Consider the following 18,713-nt stretch of genomic DNA (forward strand, 5'->3'; position numbering starts at 1 on the left):
ATTACACATCCTTAGCTCTCGCATGTTGCCACAAACGTTTTGATCAGTTTTATCTTTTAATATTTGAAATATTTTTGTCTTTTTTTGTCAGGACTTTGTAGAGCCTTCAGTAACATTGTTTGAAGAGGGGCAGTTAAAAAACACAAACAAGCCCGATATCGCAGACCTTGACATTCCAGACCTGGAGAGTGTTGGCTTCGAAAAGGGGATAGATTCAATTCACGTTTCAAACGGAGTGTGAGTATCCGGCAGCAAGGGGCATGGCTTGTGTCTGTCTTACTAGAGCTGTGTATCAGGCAGCAAGGGGCATGGCTTGTGTCTGTCTTGCTAGAGCTGTGCAGTGTGTTTGTAGGGCTGTGTTGAGCTTGACTCCACTTATTTTATCTTGACGGTGAAGGCGGGGCACTCCCTCTTGTAAGACTCTCAGTTCATGGCCTCATTCTGTTTCCATTTCTTAACGTGCGTGCCACAAAATTATGAGGTTTGCGGGGCAATAAGGCCTTGAGCAAACCCAATTCATCTTGCGTTGGCTGTTTAATCTTCAATACATCTGGCTTTCAGCTCTGATGTTTTGATGGCTTGTGGTGCTGAATTACTCTGGGACAGTTGTATAAAAGACATGTTTATTCATCTCGGGGGCATGTTAACAATTAAACAAGTACAGAAACCTTGTGGAATAAAGGGCTTTGAACATGTGTGTTTATCTATCTGTGAAGCTGTGTATGCTTTACTTTGACAGTCGACACTGTCTAGAGTATACTAGTAGTACATTCTGAATTCATCTTGTGTGCTTTCAAACCAATTACCCTACATTTGACACAATAAGTATTTGTCTGTTGTCTTTTATGATCAAATTGTATTACATTTAATGAAAGCCTCTTAATGCAAAAAAGATATCTTATGTAAAAAAGGCAGAAACACTTCTATAACACTGTCCATAGCATGGCTGGCCTGGGCGGCACTGCTTTACATGTTTCAATCGTTTTGGTAGTATATCAGAAGTGACCATCAGTGTGTTATCCACAATGGCATCATAAAAATGCATCAGTCATCTGTGCAGTGCTGGATTTGGAAACGCTTAGAAACCACGCACCTAGTATCAGCCCTGCTCTCACCCATCGCGACTGGCTTTCAGTCAGCCAGAGGCTGCGTTTATATTTGAGTTTCAGAATGAACCTAAAGCATGTGTGTGCCACAAGAAGCAATGGGAGTTTGTGACCTGTGTGTCTGGTGTTCCAGATGGGTGGCGTACCGGCAGAAGCACTTCTGTGGAGAGCAGTACATCCTGGAGAAAGGAGTGTACAAGAGCATGTCTGACTGGGGAGGATCAGACAGCACAATCCTGTCCATTCGGCCCATCCGACTGGTGGGTGATTGCAATGATGAATGGCTGATCTGTAGGATTGTGATGTCATTAGATTGATGGGGTATCATTCCGTGCTGTTAAACGGTGCTCCCTTGTAGCTGAGCCATTTCAGGACTTTATTCAAACCAGCTTCTTAAAGTAGGTTAAAGATGAGGCTTAGATTTACTTTTCCTTCTTTTAGGATGTTTTCTGAATGGTTCTTATTGAAATGACTCGTGTTTCTTTTATTTCCTTGATTTTTGATGTCTGTGCTTCCACCTTGTTCATGTGCTGCTCTTTAGATCCAGTTGCCTGCCATAGACATGTGTACCACTGGCTAGATCATCAAAAGCGTCTTTATAATGCAAGGATTAAGTTTCCTTTTGTATTGCGGGAAATACACAGATGTCCACTAGATGGTGCTGGTGCTTACTAATATAAAGACACTTTGACTGATCTGGCCTGCATTACACGTGTCTACGGAATGCAACAGGATCTCAAGAGCAGCTCCTCAACTCCGAGTTCAAACACAGACGTTGCAATAAGAATCACCTAAGAGTTATTGCCAACATCATATAAGTGGGACAGTGAAAAGGAATGAGAATGTGGGTGCTTGTGTTATGCAGATGAAAGGGGTTTTATTTTAAATATGTCCTTGACTTCCACTTCACCTTCATGCTCACAATACAAAAAATAATCTACTTGTACAAAATGAGCACTACAGACGTTTCTAATACAGCATGTACCCTCACTGCACCTTTCAGACACGAGTCATAGAATCATATTCAGTACATACTGTAATGTCCTGTCGCTTTGAGTGAACAGAGAATCTCAGAAAATTAACTATTAGTGGGAAAATAAAGGAATTTCAAAGTGACCACATTTCTAGATATAGACTAAAGAGGGTGCCAGGCCTTTTGGAAACTGTACCAAAAAGTGATTACCTTTTCATTCTTTCCATTCAGGAGACCATGGGAAGCACTGAACCTCAGTACTTGGTATGTATCTGTTAAGAGTAGTAAATAAATACCAGAGGGTGTCTTCTGCATTAATGAATAACTCTCGTCATGGGGGTGTTAGGAAGTGTTTTAAACCCCTGGCACAGACACTCCCTGGAATTAGTCAATTATTACAAAGTAAGATGTCCTTTCTTTGAATAGAACTATATTTTCTTACTCAACCTGGTTTGTGTTTAAGGTGTAGTCTGTAGTATATCAAACCAGCTTGTTTCATTTTTAAGATTTCAGTTAAAGACTGTAATTGCTTGAATTGAACACAACTCAAAATATAAACATGTTTCGGCTATTGCCTACTTCAGTACACTTTCCACTTGACTTAACTTCACTTCTTGTAGTTTTACCTTAGAATTCTGATTTAGTGTTTACACATTATGGATGATGACCTCAGTAAAGTATGCATTTTATAGGCAGCATTTAAAGGTTATAATAAGGACAGAGGAGTCAGTTTTAATAATCCGAACTGCTACCCTAAATCCTGTTCTGATTGTGTTAGTAATGTTAATAAACCACACAGCAGGGTTAATAAAGAGTTTGAGTTGCTGTATTTAGGCCCATCCTGATTGTGACCCTGGTAACTGAGTGGTTGCTTGTTCTGGGCTGGGTGCTTACAATTGCCTGCCTCCTTTCAGCTGAGACTGTACAGTGAGCCTCATTACCGTGGAAGATGTGCCGAATATACTACAGAGGCCCTGGACTGCTCTGTGTTTGAACCCAAGTCTTTCAGGGTGATTCATGGGAGGTGAGTAATCTTGGAACCCTGTAGCCCAAATCCCATGCATGATCTCCTGTGACAATACCACCTCATATATACAGTAGTGGTTCGGATGTTTTCCATGAATAAATGGGATTTGCAGTTGGCAAGAATGCATGTTCCTTGTATCTCGTTGAAGTTTTGCCTTTAAACATCTGTTACTGATCATTTTATCTTGTTGTCTGTTACTGATCATGTTATCTTGTTACACATCAGATAAAGTAGCACACTAGGACCATTCCATGTATTTTCTTTTTTTAAAACAGTTCTGTAAGTGCTTCCTGCATTGTATTGTATCCTGAATATAGTGGTATGCATTGTATGATGACTTTAATACTTAATTAAATACAAAATAATAATGTTTATACCGCTAGCATTTTGTTTTTATTCATCACTGAAAATGTTCCTTTGCACATGCTTAAAAAGGGGTCAACTCCATTTATAATGAGCCCCATTCATGATATAGTGTATATGGTTGTGGCCATACTGTAAATGTACAGGTCTGTTGAGTGTCTTGTTTTTCTTCTCTAGCTGGCTGCTCTTTGATGAAGAAGGCTTTGCTGGCAATCAGTTTGTACTGGAAGAAGGTCTTTACCCTGATCTCACTTCCTGTGGTTGCATGGCAACATCCATCAAGTCAATGAAGCCTATTCAATATGCAAGTTTCCCTTACCTCTTTGGTTGATTTTTCTTTTCCAGTTGTTTTTGCCATAATCGATTGGTCCAGTCTTACTGATAAAAAGTCAAGACAATTTTTAGTTCCTCTTTTTAAAAAAAACAAATCAAAGAAAGACCGCACAACCACTTAATGTCCCCATTTCAAATCCACTTCAATAAAGTATTCAGTTGATAAGCCAGCAGACTAAGAAACCCATACATGCCCTGTCTTTATTGACAGATACTTTATTTGCCGTTTTCTGTTTGGCAGGATTTCTCCGAGCCTTCCATCAGTCTGTTTTCTCTGGACTCCTTTGAAGGCAAGGAGCTGATTGTGGAGGAATCTGACATCTCCCTTCTGAACAAGAACTTCTTCTCCCAGTCTGTCAGAGTGACCAGCGGACTGTGAGTATTTCAAACACCCCCATTTCCCAGTTTACATCTGCACCAGGAAACCAGTCTGTAAAACTGATCTCAAACTGGGGCTGCAGTATACAGACCAGTCTAAACCGGGTGCTACACACAGGTTTAAGATTGTCAGAATGTATCACGTTTTTTTGTAGTATACCCTTATAGAAGATGATCCTAGTTAAAGCACCAAAAACTGTTTCCCTACAGGTGGGTTGTGTATGAATATGCCAGCTTTAAGGGACGACAGATGCTCTTGACTGGGGGAGAGTTTAGGTGCTGGAGTGACTACAGCGGCTGGAATACGATTGGCTCCCTACAGCCTCTGCCACAGGTAACAGCAGAGAATTGAAGGATGACGCAGTTGGTCTAACTTGGTATAAGAATATTTCGATTTAATTAAATAAGCTTTATACTCATTAATCCGTATTGATGAGAGTTGAGTGTAATTAGGGAGAAAGTTGCAGTTGATGAGAGTAAGCACACGATTTAAAATGATCATGATTATCAGGATCATTTTTAAGCGATAATTGTTTCTGGGGAATTTCATCATTGTACGCCCCCCTAATCCCTACGGCTAAAACTAGCTTGTGATGCTTTCTGAAATGCATTAGTCATACTTTTGATTCATAGCCTATTCATTTTCATCCTGGCGCGCAAGTTCTTTTGTGCTGTCACTCTGTTTTAATCTCTGCTGTTATAACCAACTGCAAACAAGCCCGTCATTCACGAACCCACTTCTATTTTTTGTTTCCTATTCGTTTCTCGTGTGGGAGGCTATTTGTTTGGAAAGGCATGTGTGTCACAGTCCAGAGCCTTATCTGCTTATCACAGTTCTAGGAGTTCTGTGCCCATGCCAAGAATGTGAGGGTGGGGTAGCATTCCTCCAATTGGCAGGTCATTAATCAACACATGCACCACAGCATCACTCTGCACAAAACACTTTTCAAGGTTTTTAACCGAGCGAGTCAGAAGAAGGAAAGTGCAGGGACATTTGTTTTACAAAAACATGAAAAGTCTTTACAGGCAATCAGGACAATTGTTCATGTTTGCCAGTATCATCAAAGGTAGGCTGTACACATCGTCTCACTTCTGAAATAAATAGGTAATTTGGTGGGTAACTGGCCTTCTGGTGTAAACAAATATTGGCTTTAGTTGAAAGTGCATGGATATAGATTTGTATTCAAAGAAAGATTACTTTCTTACAAAAAAAATAAGGGGGTACAAATATTCAGACGGGAAATATTGGTTCCTAAGGGAAACTAATATTTGTTCCTAGGGGAACATATATTTGGTGGCAACATGTATTACCTGACATGAGTAACATTTCACTCCACTGACGCCCCTCTGCTGTGTCACATGTGTAACAAATGTGTTCAGTGATGAGGCTAAATACCTCTAAAGTGCATTTATTGAAGTGATCAATATTTAGGGTGTTAGTCACTTCCCTGGCATGTGTGCTTGCTCTGTACCACTCAGAAAGCTTCTTACCTTCTCTCCTTCAATGAATCAGTACTTTACATTTTGTGTTTCAGATTGTTGTAATAGTGTTAAGATGTTGAAATGCAGTAGAACAACATTCCTAAGATTTAAGAGTCAACCAAAAGATTTAAGTGGTTTTGAATACCCGGATTATATCTTGCACAACAAGAAACCGTTCTGTTTCTTGTATTGTAACCTGACTGAGTTTACGTTTCATTGTGGGATCTTTATTAATGTTGTGCCCCCCATTAGATAACAGAGCCACAATTCTGTACAGAACCTTCACAAGCAGCTTTCTGTAGTTGTGGGTTAGTATTTGTTTTACTGTTATACGAAAGCTAAAAATATATTTTTTTGTTTTTCATAGCCTAAAGTCTACATCCGGTTGAGAAACCGGGCGCTGGGCACATTCCTGACTGCTGAAGACAACGGAGAAAAATCTAAACCGTCAAGAGTTTCCGTTTGTCCTTCCAATGGGAAAAGCACACAGATCTGGACCTTCAGTCAAGGGCTTTTAAAATCCAAGGTAAGACCCAGGGGAGCCAGTGGTATCCCTTCTAAAAGCGTACCATAGTAAAAACATAGCAAAGTGTAAGAAAGCACAATGAAAGCATGGTGAAGAAAGGTAAGCTTTGTAAAGCATAGCGAGGGATGGTAAAGCATATTATTAAACGTGGCAAACCAGGGTAAGCTATTGTAAATGCATCGTATAACCATGGGAAAAGCATGGAAAAACTGCAAAAATACCATGCAAAAATACCGTGGTACACTTGTATTAGGAATCCAGAAATAAAAATCCCTGTATTGAATATATTGCAGGACCTTCAGGGTTCCAGTCATTTTTAAATTGTGTTCCCATACCAATGTGATTGCTTAAGATAGTGGTGGTCACGGTTGAGCTGGGGGGCGGGGGGTGTAATACTGCAGTACTGATGCAGTTCTATTGCAGGGTAACTGGTTTTATTACTGTCCCTATCTGATAAACATCCTTGCCGTTTGATAAGCCTGCATTTAAAAATAGTTTTATGTTACATTTTTGATATAAGTAATTACTTAGATGAGACAGAAAAATCATCATACACTCAATATATGTGGCCATAGCTGTTCTGAGATATAGCGATACATTGTTACAAGTGGTATGAGCTTTGGCCTTTTTCTAGTACTGGAATGCTTGCTCACACTGAGAGGTGAGCCTCGGGCCAGGTGAGCTGGTTAAACCTGCTTGGAATCTGTGACAGTGGGCTGTCTTTCTCCTGCAGGTTAACAAGACATGCATGGCGCTCATTGGGGGGAAAAGCACTGCGGGAGCCAACGTGGCGCTCTGGCCAGAGCACGGGCGGATTCATCAGAGGTGGAGGTTTAACAAGGACAGCACAATCACAAGCTATCTGAACGCCAGCCTCGTGCTGGATGTTAAAGGTACGGCAAGACACACCTTGGAACATCTGAAACCTGCTTGGAGATTCTTTGACTCTACATTTAATTAAGTGTTTGAGGGGTTGTCACAGAGATGTCAGTAGTAACTAACATAAAAAAGTCAAACATTTACAGCTGCACAATGTTATCATGTCCACAGTTGCACCTCCTGATTTGCAGGTGGCAAGCATTTTAAATAACCACCCAGTCACTTGTCCAGCCAATCAGGAATGGGGCCTGTAAATATAGATTGAGCTGAAAGTGGAAGCCAAGACTTCTCTGTGCAACTACTCGACTAGCTACAGCAATGTCCACACATTGGTTGCTAGCAAACAGGGGGGGGGATCCAGTCAGACTTGCATTCCTGCTGAGTTTTTGCAGTAGCAATATAATAACAACCTGTTGGGTCTAGGGGCATTAATACAGGGTGAGGACTGGGTGTGACTGTTTGAAATGCAAAGGCAATGCTCTTTCATTTATTCATTTCCATTGCTATTCTTTTTGCCTTGTTTTTTCTTTTAGGTGGAAAGGGTTACGACAAGGATCATTTGATTATGAATCCACATACAGCAGGTCAGATCACACAGCTTTGGGATATCGAAATGCTGTAAAACGAACTTGGATAAGCTTGGAAGGTGAACTCAGGAGGCAGAAGGGCCACCAAGGAGCCTGCAGAGGACAAGCTGCTTTCAGAAATCTCAACTGTAAACTGACAAGGCACAGAGGGAAAAACAAGCCTGCAGTACGGTAACGCTCTAGCTATTGAGTATAAATATTGAGCTATGGACAGACAGTATTGGGAATACGAAGCGCTTGAAATTGATCGAACTGTACCACGCTGGGATATGGATTGTTTTTTTTTTTAGAGCATTTTACAGCACGTGGATTGCATGAACCGTTTCCAGGGGTATTCCCGGGATAACCACTGCTGCAGTAAGGTTACCTGTGAATGTCCTCGTAGCTATTAGGATCTGTTCAAAACAATATAGAATTTCACTGTGTTGCTTTAGTGGAATAACACATTACTGCACATTCCCCCTAGAAAATGTGCACTAAGGATCATCACAATTTTAAACTAAGTAGTAATTGCTTATCTTTACTTTGCAATTACGTTACTGCACCCTTTTTATGTAATAAGATTTAGGATTATTGTTCATAGTGAAGTTTTTAATGGTCCTGTCATGCCAGGAATGATGGTAATGGTATAATGTCTTCAGGCATACAAGTTATACCAATGTGTGGGTTAAGACTTCCTTAAAGCTTGCTAAAAAAATGGTCCTTGACTCACTTACAGGACAAGGATATTGTACCAGACCACAGACTCTGATATGACGGGACATTGCCCTTCATCTAATAAAACAATAGTTAAAACAAATCCTATACAAAAATGCATCTAAAGAGTAATGATAAAGTGCAATGTAATAAAATACTTTTAATGTACAGCTTTACAAGCTGGTATCGATGCTGACTGGGAACCAAAATCCTACTTGAAGTAAATATATTTTGAACATTTACTATCATTCGATCTTGGCTGCCTTTTGCGAGCAGAAAACATGTAAACCAGGAAATTAAGTTGGTTTGACAACACAGCAGATAAGCTTCTATTCAAACAAGCCCCCGTGGGGATTGTGGAAACAGATGTGTGAAATGAAACTGCTTAAATAATGAATGTTAACATTGTTAATATTTAATATAATCTGTATGTACGTCAGTAATAATCCATGACAAGCACGTCTTCATACAGCATATACATGATGTTACTGCTTGAAAATGGAGAGTATGATGCAAAACGACGACATTTATGCAACGATCTTGCTGAGCCTTGCTTTTACTGAAAAGACCCTCTTTTACCACATGCCACTGCTGTTATGGTCGTACTAGCTCACAGCACCCTCGCTCAAACACTGCCAAGATGCCATCAATACTGATACAGTACCACACTCCTCGCTCTGAATAAATTAATGATGCACTGCTGGAGTCCGTATTCACCTGGAATTAGGACTTGTACCTGACAGGCAGTGGTCAAGGCATTTTCTGTGAAAGCAATAACATACTCTAAACTCAACATGAATCAACAACTGTAATCAGTGCAATTCCTAGAGATTACTGAGACTGTATATATACATGTATATTGTGACCAGTACTGGCAATACTGTATTGTGGAATCTAGTCTTTTAAAATATGTATATATACATTCAGCTTCTATAAACTGACTTGTGTAAAATAGTGTGCATTACAATTGTTTTCGTTTTGAAATGGAAGATGATGTATGTTTTTAAAAATATATATTTTTTAACTGCAAAGTAACTGTGTTTTTGCTACCGGATTGTATTTATTTCTTACACAACAGCAAAACATCGTACAGTAACGCTCCATCTTCATTAATGTTTGAACTTTTTTTGTTAACTACTATCAAAACACTATTATATGCGCCTCCTAATTCCTTCAGGGTGCTCCAAACTGCCACGCGAGTGCCTGGCACCAGACTTCTGTTAAAGTCAGCTAGGACTTACCCATCATGCTTGAAACTAAGTGAGAACAAGGAGAGGCAGCTTGCATACAGAATATATGTCAAGGATGCTCAAAAGCAAGATACGTGAAATCAGCAAGTTCTTCTACAGCTGGGGGGCCTATGGTCAAATCAAGCTTTAGCAACTGAAGTGAAATGAGATAGCATCTCAATCTTACCCCAGTAATTCACATCACAAAAACAACTATAGAATTCACACAGGCCCTAAAAAAAGGGTGGTCCCTCATGCTGCCATAGCAACTTGAGGAAGCTCCCATTGACTCTGCTATCAGTGTTATGTGGATTAATAGCTCTTAGAGCACTGTGTTGTTTTTTTTTAAACTAATAATATAAAAAAAAATATTCTATTGACTAAAATAAACTACACGGCACTTGAGACCTGAGATTTTTATTCATGTGCTGTACATGTATATCCCACTAGATCACTGTAATCAGACACTCGGTCCAGAGAGACAAGGCAAGGTTCTCTTTGTCTGCGTCCAGGTCTAACCGGAGATCTTTCACGAGGACCGTGTCGATCGTCAGCAGCTGTTTCAGGGCCTCTGTGTGTGACAGAGGGAATCGAAGCCCGCGAGCCTGGGGAGGGAACATGGACTGTGTGTAAACAGGAGGGACTGGGGAGGGGATACATGCACAACGGACTTAGCAAGCACTTAGTGGAAAGAGGACTGCAAACTGCTTACTGCAGGACGCTTCATTCTAGCAACTTGCTGTTTCTATAGAGACGGACAACTCTGGTTCTTTCAGACTGGGTGTATGTTGCATGCTCTTAATTGTGTAATTAAACCTTCATCCACGTCCCAAAGCAGTTAATTATTTCATTATACCTGTTAAACCTGGTGTAGACTGGCCCTCAAGGATCAGAGTTGCCCATGCCTGCTATATTACATTATGCTGCGTCCCCATATTTACAATGCTGCTATTCCAATGCCCTTCAAACAAAAAGCATGTTTCCATGGCAACACAACCTAATTCCAGGTTTGGGAGACCTTGAAAGAAACAACCCCTTCTAGTGTACATCTATAAAAACGTTTAGTTTAACAGGAAGTTATGCAGTAAAGGGTCACATGACTGAGAAGAAAATGCACATAAAGCAAGACAAGTAGAGCTGGGAGGGTCGTTTGCTCGACATGCTCCAGCAGGAAAGGGCTTTCATATTTTAAATATTTTATTTAACCATGGTCGTAGACACACCTAGACACGCACAGACAGAGCTGTCTCAAGACCTACCTTTAACGTCTCGTCTTCGTCCTCCTCCTCCTCCTCCTCCTCCTCCTCCTCTTCCTCCCCGGCTCCCATCATGTGGATTGCTCTGCTGTTGTTCAGTGAGTGAAATACAAACACGGCCATCTCCATGGAAACATCCTGATAGAACAGACAGCAGCTTGGTAAATCACATCCAAACAAGTGACAGGGTGGTAAACAGCACCAGCAACCACACGGCACAGCTACAAACCATTTACCAGGTGATTTACTTCAAAGTGCAGTTTGCACCAAACATGCACAAGAGCAGCACACCATTCAGGGACTATGTGGAGTCGTTATTAGATTTTATAATTCTGCTTATTAAATCTGTCCCATACTTAGTATCATGATGGTTATGTAGGTGGAGTGAGAACCAGAGCTGGAAAACAGGACACATGAGCATGTTTCGTTGTTGCTGGAAAGGTGACAGATACTTCCTCTGTGCTTTTACTTCAACGTTATGATGAACTAGTTCAAGAACATGTACTCAGGTGGGTGACTTCAAAGCGTGTACCTCACATCTTTCAGTCACCTCCGTATTTAGGAGAGAAAAAGAGACCAGACTAATCTGATTTCACTTGCAAATTACCAATTGTTTTTCAAGCAGACGCAGACTAGCCACCTGGGACTGACATAATGCATTCATTTAGGCAGGTTGCATGGTAAGTCAAAGGACACAGGCAAACTGCACATACAGAGAACCTAGATGCCCCTCCGCTGTGATGCCGTCTCCCAACTATGCAGCCCCTTTCCTGCAACACACTGTACAGCACCTGCTCATTGACTGCACCACAAAGAAAAACTAACAATAATAATAATAATGCGACTTAATTGGCATCTTGTATATCTTCTTCAGACCTCAGGGTAACTGCTGTTGTATTGCACAGTACTATCAACTTCAATAGTCAGCAAACAATTACTGTAGTATATATTTAAACTGATTCTGCATACAGTACCCTTTACGTAATTACTGCATGTAGCAGGCAAAACGTTAATCATAAATTCCTACACAGCTGTAGTATGGTATGCAGCCTCACTGTATAACAGTAAACACAATTCTGCACCGGAGAGATAGGCATGTGGATTCCACTCAACAATAATACAATCAAGCCCAGGACAGGATGGTCCCAGATAAACAAGCCATCCTTAATGATCCCTTCTGTTCATGTCATTAGAACCCGCTGTGATTTACTCTTACTGTCATTTCATGATGAGGTTCCACGAGGATAAGGACGTGGTCTTTAAAGCGCAGTGTGATTTTATCATCCAGTTTGGGCAGTTTTCCACCTGAAAGATAATCATTCGCGTATCAACTAAATCAAGACATGTGCAAGACTTAAAGTGCATATCAGACTGCATTAAATCAAAGCTTGTGCTGCTGCCCTAGCTATACTTTACAATGGCTATGGCGCTGCCATAGTTTTGATTTAATCCAGGCTAAGGCCCCAGGATACTGTACAAGTTAAGTAACTTAGACACATTCAAATGCAAAACTACTATAAAGAAGCTACGTGCTGTCCTGCGGTAATTAAATATCTAAATATAATCAAATCCTTTGCATAAAGACTGTCCAGGTATACAAGAGGGGTTAATAAACAATCTGAAACAGAAGATAAACCGTCATCTGAAACCTGAGCATCTTAACCACTGTACAAAAACATCACAACCCGCTGAGCAAGCAGCTGTGGAGCTTATACCATGACCTCATCCCTCCAGCAGGGGTCAGCATTACTGATAGAAGCAACATTAAGTTTTGCAAGGGGACTGGTGCACAGAATAGGTCCCTTTAACTCTGAATAAACACAGGCTGTGACTAATAAACGTACCTGGCGTGAGTTCAGAGCCACCTCCCAGGTATGGAGGAAGCCTGTTTCTTATGAAATCCTTCTTCATGTCCGCAGATCTCAGTTCTTGTCCACAGTCTAACTTGTCTGCCAGACTTCTGAGAAATCCAGACAGCTGCTTGGGCGCATAATCCGATTTATTTACATCCTGAAACGGTTTAAAAAAAAAAAAATCTTGTTATGCTGCAATTCTGTTTCCTAAAAAAGAATCATTCAATGATTGCTGTATCGATGCAAGTCTCACCATTAGTAGTTTTCTGGGCAGGCCTGCCCTTATAGTAACATCCTGCTTCATGGAATCGAATACAAATCCTGGGACAATATCTAACAGGAAATCACCCCAAGAGCTGGAAGAGAAAGTCAAGAACAAAGGAGCTGTAAGCCAAACTGAGCCGGAATGGAAAGAAGACTCCTATTGTGTGGCAGTTTGAGCCATTGCAGGTTTTATTGTGATCGGAATTACTAGGCAAGCTCTCATACTGCAATGCAGCAGGACTATTATTGCCATCTATATAGACTTCAGTAGAATCCCATCAATTGTCAGTAGATCAAAAATGCACAGTGTTTTACCAGTGTACAGCTGTGGCCAAAAGTTTTGCATCACCCTATAATGAACTAATTTTACTTCATAAAGTCAAATGAAACCTGCTGTATAATGTTACGCTGATATATTGAATTACATACCGCTTCGTAGTTTTTCCATATACTTAACGAAAAACTGACAAAAATTTAAAAATGTGACATTTTTAAATACTGTACTATTACGGCTTGCGGTAGATTTTGGCGATGTCATTTTGTAGTAACATTATTCAGCAGATTTCATTCGACTTTATCAGTTAATTCTATAGGGCGATGCAACACCTTTGGAGCTGTAAGCAACGAATGTTACCAAGCTAACACACTGTGCAGGCAAGGCTCCGGCCTGGCTAATCTGCACCTGGACATGCCTGGCCACCAGGGGTCACTGAAGTGTGTTGAGGTGAACTATCACCTGCACTGCTCAGGGTTACTAAGGCAAACACTGACCACTTAGGCCCCAGAGTACAGTACATATTGTATTTCTATACACTTAAGCAATTAAATTGAAACGCTGCAGGTATTTCTGGTTAGGAGACTGCACAGCCGCATTACAGCCACTAAAGATACAAGAATGCTCTCAGAAACACTGTACTGTCAATTTTATTACCTTGATACTCCTAATGCTGTTTAGCCTGTAGGAAATACCTCCTACATGCAGTTTTCGAAACAGTGAAAAAAAAATACAGGTATGTACAATTTTAAAACAAGAGGTCCCCCTAGTGGCCTTGCTTGGAAACACATTTGCTAAATGACAGAAAACAAGGCCAATTACTACAGCCTATCAGGGAAGTATTGATGGTGCAGATCTGTAAGACAGGCATGCAACCTCTGTTACACCTAGGACAGACAGGCCTGTTGATGCGGTTGCTGTGGCCTCAGTGAGACCCACGCTCTGCAGTCTGCGTACTTGTTCTGGTAGGTGCTGATGGTTATATGAGTCGAGTGCTGAACTCCACTGGGTGTGTCCGCTTGGTGGATTGTGCCTCTGGGGAAATACAGCAGGTCACCAGGCTGCAGCAACAGGGGAAAGAAAGAATAGAATACTAGAGAGTTCATTATTACCAGGACTTGGAACCCAACTGAAGCTACCTGAATACACAGCTCCCTATTCATCAAAGACAGCCTACTGTATGTGTTTCATTGTTTTGTAAAACACCGGATATGTGTGTGTGTGTAAGGGACTCTTAAAATAATTGTATTAACTTGTTTAATTTTAATTGTGTCCAGCACAGGTGTTAATGACCACTCAAGAGGATTTTAACTCTAATATAAACAGTAAGATGATGGGTTTTTTTATGCGTTTTGGTTGGCAGATCTGTTGCTTAAAGTATCAGGCACAAGCAAAGTGTTTTGGATATAAAGTCAAAAAACATTCTGGATTGGTAAAGTAAACTATCGTGGGTCAGGTAAAGGACTCCATTCTGGATTGATAAAGTAAACCATTCCGCCTGTATCTTGTTCAGCAGGTAATCACTTAAAGGCTCTTGAGGGCTAACTCTCGTGAATCAGATTGAGCCAGAGCCTGCTTGCTGGTACCTGAACGAGTCAGTAACAACAAACAGTTCATCAGTGCACGGAGCTAAAGTGCTATAAACCATCACCTTCCATTAGCACAGTAACGGCACCCTTCATTGAATAGCACCTGCAGGGGTGAAATTGTGCCGGCACTCAGTACTAGGACTTATTCTGATGCCGGTACTCAGTACCAGGACTTATTGTCTCTGCTTTTCATCCAACACGCCTGCATTCCATCCACTCTTACAGTTGTTTATTTTACACTGTCCACTAGCATTCTGTTAGAAAACGGTCTCGTCACAGAAACGAAACATCATTAAAATATTCTCGAAATGAACAAATGGCAGTGGATGATCCAGTTACCTTCATTCTTGGCAGCAAGCTCATGAAGAAAGGTTATTTGGCAGCTTTGGTGCCAATCATTATTAAACCAATCGGTCAGTCTCATCCGCCTCTGGATTTATATGATAACGTTGTCGCTACCCTCCCCTGATGGACTACTAATTCTTTAATGGAAAGTAAAATACGGGTGTGCACCGAATGAATGAAGTTTACTGTTATGAAACATTTTGTCTCTCCTGATTCATATTTTAGTTTTTTTATTCTTTTAAACCTTCAAAACAATTAATAGAACGGCATGTGTAAAATACAGGTGTTTTCTGAGGCATGTGAAATAAAATGTATTTCTGAAAGCATTCGATTACCCTAAATCTTTATTTCACGTCTCCAACAGAACGCTGATGAAGGCTGTAGCAGCTAAACACAGCCACTGCTCTCCCTTTCTCTTCTTAATAAACTAAACCTGTTGCATTTTTAAACGCTTTTATGCCGATTCATAACATAGAATGGAGTGTTCATTTAAGTATATGTCCTGCTGGCTACCAAATCTGTATAGACCTTGTATACTTGGCCTTGTATACCTTGAGTGTAAACTCATGTGTGGGGTTCCCAATCCGATCCTCCGGTTCCAGGCTGTATTCTCGGGCGAGAGGCACCGTGGGTTTGTAGAGCCGCCAGCGCTTCTCTCCCTCCAGTTGCAGAATAAACACCTGGCAAAGAAAGGTTAGACTGATTCAGTGACAGGAATGACACGGAATTCAATAGCCCCATTCGGTGACAAGCTGCTTCGACCCAGTGGCACTCGGCACATCTCAATGAAACATTTTCACACTGCAAAGGTTTGCGAGGTGCTTGTGGGGCAATTCATTCATCTTAGTCTCCTGAACTGCTAGGATGAGCTCAAACTGATGCTTGATCAGCAGTGATCCCTGTACACTACACTGCAGCTTCTGTTGTCCGGCGTGTTATTACTGATGCATTGGGAAAGCAAAGGGGTGACACATAGCTACAGCAGTGGGGAGCAGACAGGAGCTTGGTGTGACATCTTTACTGAAAGACAGCACCTCCAACAGTGCTGAATGAATATGCTGGGGCACTGCCATGATATTCTGGATTCAGGGGAGAGTTCTTCTGCAGAACCCCCAACGCCACTTCATACACTGACTCCAGCACCTAGGTTCATTGGCTCATCCCATCCACCTACTATCCTTGCTTAGCTTCAGAGATCTCAGACACCAAGGTGAAATAGCTGCTGGCCAATCAATGGTGGTAAATGCTTCTGCCAAGTGTCTCAGAGTTCACTATCTGAGATCATCTCCTCAAATCAATACCAGAATAGCTGTATTTATTGGGGTTTGTTTTTCATTGCTGAGCCGTACCTCAACGTCATCGTAATGTGGCGGCAAGCCTTGGGATTCCTGTGGTGTGATGTACACGTTGGAACCCACCAAAGAGCCAAAAAAGCACTCCAATTTCTCCTGAATTCTCCACAACTCATCCTGCCAACATTACAAAAGAGAAACTATCAACATATTTATAAACCGTACATTGACAAATCAGCACAGGACAAATACTGCATCGCCCTGATGACAGGGACAAATTGTGCATCACTCTGATGGCTTTACTTTCAAGTAGTGCCCTGGCTTTCTACAATAAAAATTGTGCATCTTGATCGACCCATGGAATTACACTTTCTTCTGCCTTTCTCAAAGTTACGCTCCGGTATCAGATATCAGGAATTCATGTGTGGTTATTTGTTTGTTTGAAAACTACTGTATAATCATTCCCTTTACCGTTGTCTGTGATGTCTGTCAAGTGCTATATAGCTGGTTTCACTTGCACCTATTGTAACTAATCAGGGGCAACCTTTCCTTTCCAAGATCAGTGCTAATGAGGATCTGTGAAACCAGCCATTTCTCTCAGACTGAGACCTACAGTTACACTGCAGTTTTTGTTAACTCAATAAACAATAACCCCTCACCTTAAATCTCTGAGGCTGGTGGAACTGAATGGTCGCTCTTTTCTGATCAAAATCCTTCTTCAGCTGGTTGTAGTTCACCTTACCATCTTTATTCAAAACCTTCTTTTTGCCGTCTACGCAGCGACAGAAGTTCACGTCCCTGCCATAGAACACTCCCCTGCCGCAGAGCTGTTTGAGGTCAGCAAACTGGAAGAGCGACTGGTAGTAAGCGGCCAGGGAAGGGTCAGACCTCTGGATCAGCAGGGGCTTCTGCTCCCAGTAATCATGGAAGAAGTCCTTGGGTGCGATGGGGGAGATTAGGCTTTCGAACAGGCTGTCTGGGCTTTCAAAGTTGAAAGGCGAGGGGATGCTTGCAGGTTCAGTCTTGCTTCGTTTGGCAGCTGCGTCTCCTTCACCAGCTTTAGAAGCAGTTTTTCCTCCTTTCTTAGGCATTACTGTACAAAAGAGATATTAAAACAGAGGTTTTTTTAATCCAAGTTGGTGAAATCAGCCCTAAGACTTATCTAAACAATCAGCCTTTTATTGCAACATGATTAGCAGTATTAAAACAGTGTTCTGTCTAGGAAAGATTCAACAGGGTCATTCTTAGAATTGTATTTCTGTTTTGCAGTGCAATTCCATCAATCTCCTGGGTATAGTAAGAACACAGCGCTGCAATGTCCAAAAATGTCAAACACTTTTGATATAATTTAATATTTACTGTACTGTACTGCCGAGTTTGTGTGAGGCAAAGAAACGAAATCTTAACGTCGAAAAAGCTTATTTTGATTGCCAGCAAAAAATAACGTAAGGGGTGTGGCCTGTGTTTGAAAATATTGCCACTAGTGTTGTTTATATTGTTTAGCACCAGTAGGTTTTTGGTTGGCACTAATGCAGCTTATGTCGCTGCTGACGGTAGCTGCAAAAAACACATTCTTAATATACAACTTTTTTTTTTACGGGCTTATTGTGTTTGAACTTCACAACTGTATTCTCCCTATACTAGTCTAATTACACAATTTACTGATTATTTATGTTGTGGCGCATACGTATGTGATTATTCTTAATATTGTCTAAACAACAAGTCACTGATTGTAATAAATCTTCGTAGCAAAACTGTGTCACGGCGTCAGCCCGAGACAGATAACTATTATCCATATGAAAAACACGACTATACTGCAGCGTTACAATACTTCTGTGTTGAAATGCATGACACAGACAAGAAGCGTTAAAACGTTGCTTACTTCCATGAACAGTCAATGCACGTGTGTTCCCTCACTCTGCTGTCCCTGACACTGCCTGGAAACACAGAGCGTGACTGAAGGTTCCATGAGGGGAGTTTGGTAGCTATCGCCCTCTTGTGGTGTTTTGAAAAAAATAGCAGAATCACATTCGTGAAAAGTGTTTCATCAGTACTGTACTATATGATTTTTCATCAAACTTCAAATTAATCAGTAACACGAGAATATATCTGACGGAAGGAATATTTGAATATAATTTTCTTTTTTACTGACTCGTGTCCAGTTTTCCCTCAATTTCAATTACTGACACAAAATATAGCTCCGGGCATTGTATTTTGTAATCACATCTAGGTTTTATAACAAGTAGTGGAAATATATTAAT

The 18,713-nt window shown here is 41.0% G+C and overlaps 2 protein-coding genes across 2 annotated transcripts in view; one reads left to right on the forward strand and one right to left on the reverse strand.

Annotated features, from left to right (window-relative positions):
- Positions 1-9,381, forward strand: part of LOC117407513 (uncharacterized) — a 35,648-nt gene extending 26,267 nt beyond the window's left edge. The window contains exons 13-22 of the mRNA XM_034923522.2: positions 92-237; positions 1,240-1,366; positions 2,311-2,343; positions 2,994-3,103; positions 3,647-3,773; positions 4,044-4,177; positions 4,391-4,514; positions 6,030-6,188; positions 6,922-7,081; positions 7,601-9,381. Coding sequence (XP_034779413.2) covers positions 92-237; positions 1,240-1,366; positions 2,311-2,343; positions 2,994-3,103; positions 3,647-3,773; positions 4,044-4,177; positions 4,391-4,514; positions 6,030-6,188; positions 6,922-7,081; positions 7,601-7,689 — 1,209 coding nt within the window. The 3' untranslated portion in view covers positions 7,690-9,381. The remainder of the gene's footprint in view (positions 1-91; positions 238-1,239; positions 1,367-2,310; positions 2,344-2,993; positions 3,104-3,646; positions 3,774-4,043; positions 4,178-4,390; positions 4,515-6,029; positions 6,189-6,921; positions 7,082-7,600) is intronic.
- A 599-nt stretch (positions 9,382-9,980) lies between these two features.
- Positions 9,981-18,438, reverse strand: LOC117407514 (ribosomal oxygenase 2-like). The gene is made up of 10 exons (XM_034012634.3): positions 18,335-18,438; positions 17,112-17,545; positions 16,510-16,629; positions 15,712-15,840; positions 14,184-14,287; positions 12,942-13,044; positions 12,680-12,845; positions 12,052-12,140; positions 10,839-10,973; positions 9,981-10,184 (listed from the first exon to the last, which is right to left on the reverse strand). The coding sequence occupies exons 2-10, from the start codon at positions 17,541-17,543 to the stop codon at positions 10,026-10,028; spliced, it is 1,437 nt and encodes a 478-aa protein (XP_033868525.3). The 5' UTR covers positions 17,544-17,545; positions 18,335-18,438; the 3' UTR covers positions 9,981-10,025.
- Positions 18,439-18,713: the final 275 nt, after the last annotated feature.

Source organism: Acipenser ruthenus, chromosome 9 (genome assembly GCF_902713425.1).
Source record: "Acipenser ruthenus chromosome 9, fAciRut3.2 maternal haplotype, whole genome shotgun sequence".
In the NCBI taxonomy this organism is placed as follows: Eukaryota; Metazoa; Chordata; class Actinopteri; order Acipenseriformes; family Acipenseridae; genus Acipenser; species Acipenser ruthenus.

What these genes read in the sequence shown, in the direction of transcription:
- LOC117407514 (XM_034012634.3), bottom strand. Translation starts at nt 17,543, where the DNA reads ATGCCTAAGAAAGGAGGAAAAACTGCTTCTAAAGCTGGTGAAGGAGAC. An exon ending in ATCAGCACCTACCAGAACAA is followed by an intron (nt 13,045 to 14,183) that starts GTACGCAGACTG and finishes TTTCTCTTCCAG; the next exon opens with CTCTTGGGGTGATTTCCTGT. An exon ending in ACGAAGACGAGACGTTAAAG is followed by an intron (nt 10,185 to 10,838) that starts GTAGGTCTTGAG and finishes TTCCCTCCCCAG; the next exon opens with GCTCGCGGGCTTCGATTCCC.